This window comes from Macadamia integrifolia, chromosome 10 (assembly GCF_013358625.1).
Source record: "Macadamia integrifolia cultivar HAES 741 chromosome 10, SCU_Mint_v3, whole genome shotgun sequence".
Taxonomy (NCBI): domain Eukaryota; kingdom Viridiplantae; phylum Streptophyta; class Magnoliopsida; order Proteales; family Proteaceae; genus Macadamia; species Macadamia integrifolia.
This window is the reverse complement of record NC_056566.1, coordinates 19572453-19576888: the sequence shown is the minus strand read 5'-3', so window position 1 is coordinate 19576888 and position 4436 is coordinate 19572453. Positions and strand designations below refer to the sequence as shown.

At 40.0% G+C, this 4436-nt stretch overlaps 1 protein-coding gene across 7 annotated transcripts in view; it reads left to right on the top strand.

Annotated features, from left to right (window-relative positions):
- Positions 1-695: 695 nt before the first annotated feature.
- Positions 696-4436, top strand: part of LOC122090543 — a 26490-nt gene continuing 22749 nt past the window's right edge. For 4 of the 7 annotated variants that reach the window (XM_042660175.1, XM_042660178.1, XM_042660177.1 and 1 more), the window contains exons 1-3: positions 697-3515; positions 3930-4053; positions 4148-4236. In XM_042660175.1, coding sequence (XP_042516109.1) covers positions 1167-3515; positions 3930-4053; positions 4148-4236 — 2562 coding nt within the window. In that variant the 5' untranslated portion in view covers positions 697-1166. Of the gene's footprint in view, positions 3516-3929; positions 4054-4147; positions 4237-4436 lie in introns of all 7 variants that reach the window. The other 3 variants (XM_042660182.1, XM_042660181.1, XM_042660180.1) reach the window with 1 other exon arrangement.

Genomic DNA, 4436 nt, shown 5'->3' with positions numbered 1-4436 from the left:
GACTGACCTACCCCCCATATAATGAAAAGTAATGCTTCTACTGATACCTCCTCAGGCGCTTCCTTTGGCCCTTACGCATATAGGAAACACTTCCCTTTTTAGTGAAGCAACAACAAAATGTTGGCAATGAGGTTTTGAAAATCAAGAATTGAGATCCAAGTCTTGGTCAATTCCAATATATATAAGATCAGTATCATCCAAGATACGTGGAAATCGGCCAAAAACCCCTCTAAACTAGTTTTCATACAAGATCGATATAATTCAGATTTGATCAAATTGGTGATTTATTTTTTCAAGCCCTAATTGACAATACCTCACAATTAAGTGTTCATGAATTCAACAGGAGAGAGAGAAAGAGAGAGGCGCTGATGCAGCCAAACATCCAAGCATGGTTTCAAGTATCGATATCGTATCAGCTGTAATGGCCATGATGAATTAGTATTAGTTGATATTGATTAGCCATATCGTTTCAGGAGTAAAACAGTAAAAAAAATGTACTTTTAATGAAAAACAAGAGCAAAACCGATGGAAACTAGCCGATCCAATCCGATCCGATCCGGTTAGGGATACCGATACTGATGCTCCCATAAATCCATGCACCCAAGTGTCCTTTGTGGATTGTAGTCCATGAACCGGACCGTTCATAACACCTTCTAGTAAAAGCGACGACAAAACGTAAGGAAGATCTAGCAGTATATGTAACCAATATTTAAAAGTCCAACAAGATCTCGTCACGTCTCTCCTACCCATACACCCCCTCCCACGGTTTTTAACAAACATCTCTGACCTCACCTATGTGTACTGATTTCCCTTCCGTGTTCAGTCTCGTTCTCTTTGAATCATCGATATCTAACGCTGGGATCTATACGACAGGTATGCCTGAAAGTGAAATTTCGGTGTTGCAGGCAAGGTAAGCATCTTCAATTCCCGGGTTGGAGTCGGATTTGTCTTGTTTTTCTGATTCATGTTGGGAGTCTGGTAATATTTTTGTTCCTCCGTCGAGATTTCTCATATATGCTTTAGGATTTTGAATATTGGTCGATGGGAGGCTTCTTTAGGGTTTCTGGTACAGCTGCTTTTGTGCAGTTTTTATTTGGATTTCGTTTTTGTTGATTCGGAGAGGAAATAGTTGAATTTAGCGTTTTCTGCATTCGTTGTTGAATGAGATGAAAGAGGACTTCGTAGCTCGTGATCGGCGTTTGAAGCTGGAGAAGGATAGGGTGCCTTCGGGCAGATTGATCATCAAGAAGAAAGCGAATGAGAGCAGTACCGGTGTTTCTTCTGGGAAACAGAAACTGTTCGATTCGAAGAAGGAGAAGAAGAGAAAGCGATTGATACTGGCTGATTCTGATTCTGATTCTGATTCTGAAAAGGACGCTTTAGTTTCTCCAGGTAGAATGGTTGTCTGCGGAACCAGTCGAGATAGTAATGGCTTTGCTGCTGCTAGTGTAGATTATTCTAAAAGCAGGGGAGATTTTGAAAGTGATAAGAAGAGAATTAGGTCGGAACCCATTAAAGGTAGAGAAGATGCCAAGATTACTATGAACAGATTTTCTGGAGGTGAAATTGAAAGGAAGAGAAGTAAGCTGGATATTTTTGAATACGATGATGATCCCATAGTTGACACAAGAAAGCCTGGGAAGGCACCTTTTGATGGTGATGCAATTGGTACAGGAAGGAATAATAATTTGAGCTTGAAACTCCGGGAGCCGAGTGGTGGGCGGAAGAAACTTGGAAATGAGGGTAGCAGAAGCACCGTGGTTGAGAAGAGGAAAAAAACTGTTTTTGACAGGACTAGTGGGTTGTTAATTGAACAGGAAAGAGGAATTGATCGTTTGAATAAGAAGAACAAGTTTGAGGTGAAAAGGGATGGAGCATTTCATCCTGTTGGCATGCTGAGGGAGAAATCAAAGGATTCTGGTAATGAAACTATCAGGCTGCCTGGTAAAAATGGTGTCCTGAAGGTGATGATCAAGAATAAGAAGAAGGTTGTTGGATCTGGGGAACCTTTTAGTCGCCATGAAACTGAGGAAAATGGAAAGGATTCTGAATATGGAAAGATTTCCATTTGGAACACACCACTCCATCCTCTTCATTTGAAAAAGAAATTCCGTGATGAACCTGATTCTTTTGTGACAAAGAACCTGCCGAATATGCAAAAATTCTCATCAGCTAAGAGCAAACAAGTCTGTGACTGGAAAATGGAGGATAGCGATACATCATCAGAGCTGGATTCAAAAGAGGACATGTGTAGTTCCAAGAAAGTGGTAAAGGGCAAAGGAATCAAGATTCCAAAAGATGAAATCCCCTCATCAACTCGAAGGGAGGAAAGAGAAAAACGTTCTGGCACAGAGAAGCAGTTACTAAGAAATCGCATAAGGGATATACTTGTCAGTGCAGGCTGGACAATTGATTTTAGACCTAGGAAGAATAGGGACTACTTGGATTCAGTGTACATCAGTCCTGCAGGAACAGCTTACTGGTCTATAGTAAATGCTTATGAAGCACTTAAAAAAGAACATGAAGAGAACTGTGGCAGCAAGTCTAGTCAATCCAATTTTGTATTTACTCCAATACCAGATGAAGAACTTAGTAAACTAACAAGGCAGACACGTAAAAAGATTGAGAAGGAAATGAAAAAGAAACTCAAAAACAACAAAGGGATTAAGAGTGTGAAAGAAACCACACAAAAGAAATCTGCAAAAAATAAGCAAATCATAGAGAGCACTGGGAGAAGCAAAGATAGAGAAGCACAGAGTTCACTCATCAAGCAGACTGATAAATCACTGAAAGGGAGAATAAAGGATAATGATGTTCTTGATCTAATGGTAAAGGGCCTATCTAAGGGTCAGAAATCTACTCAATCTTCTAAAGAAGTGGATGATGCAGAAACTCTTGCTGATGAAGAGTGCAATTCTAATGTTGTCTCGCACAAGGGAATGCCAAAGCAAGTTAGGGTTCAAAAGCCACACTTTGCATCCCATGCTCATAGGCTACAGGGAAAGAAAAATGAAAAGCCAAGTCGTTATGCTTTGTTGGTTCGTGGATCGAACATTGGGATAAATCCAGATGGTGATGATTTCATCCCATACTCTGGAAAACGAACTGTACTTTCCTGGCTTGTAGACTCTGGTACTGTTCCCTTGAGCGGGAAAGTGCAGTATAAGAACAAGAGGCGCACAAAAGTGATGCTTGAGGGCTGGGTTACCAGGGATGGCATTCACTGTGGTTGCTGTAGCAAAATCCTCACAGTTTCAAAGTTTGAGATTCACGCAGGAAGCAAGCTGCGGCAGCCATTCCAAAATATTTTTTTAGAGACTGGGATTTCCCTCTTTCAGTGCCAGCTTGATGCATGGAATAGAAAAGAGGATTCTGAATGCCGTGGATTCCATTTTGTTGACTTTGATGGTGATGACCCAAATGATGATACCTGTGGCATTTGTGGAGATGGTGGGGATTTGATCTGCTGTGATGGTTGTCCTTCAACTTTCCATCAAAGCTGCTTGGGTATACAGGTGTGCGCAAACTATTACATTCCTGATGCCTCAATAGGTCATAGAGTTATTTTAGTGTCAGAGAATGAAATTTTCCTGTGATTGTTTATTTACTTTATTGAGGGAAAATTGGGTTCATTTGCATTGGTGTTAGAGGACAGTGCTGAGTATCAACTCAGATGCAGTGTACCACAAAAGCAGCTGGTTTAGGCTAAAATTAGTACTCTTCTGGCATTGTTTGTATTTTCCCTGTTCTTCCTCTATGTTTCTTCAATAAATCCTTTCAATAAAAAAGTAAACATAGTGAAAACCTAATCTATTTTTAAAACCATAAACTGGAGTGATATATTTTTATAGTTGCTTGCTTGCAGAATTATTCTTGAAGTTCTCTTTTTCTTTATTTCATTTTCATGTTTGTTTCTGTGTTTTTTGCAGACGCTTCCCCAAGGTGATTGGCATTGTCCAAATTGTTCATGCAAATTCTGCGGGGGAGTTGGTAGTAGTACGGCTCAGGACGATCCTGTAACACTACCCAAATGCAGTCTCTGTGAGAAAAAATGTACAAATATTCTTCATTTCTTTGTTTTTGGCCTTCTTTCAATATCATTCAAATGTAGGCTGACAGCTTGTTAATAAATTTTTGGCTATTGCAGATCACCAGTTGTGTGTTAAGGAAATGGATGTTTTCCCTTTTGATTCCAACAGTCCACATTCTTCCTTTTGTGGGCACAAGTGCAAACAGGTATTACTTTTTCTGGATTTTAATGTGAATGGTATTTTAGTTACTTCAATATACTTTGTCATTGAATGGTTGTGTCTGGCTTTGGTTAGCAGCATAGCACTGGGGTTAAGGAATCATTTCAACTTCAATCCTGTATTTGCACATTGAAGGCCACATACATGACTGTTAATACTTCTTCTTTTTTTTTGGGGGGGGGGGGG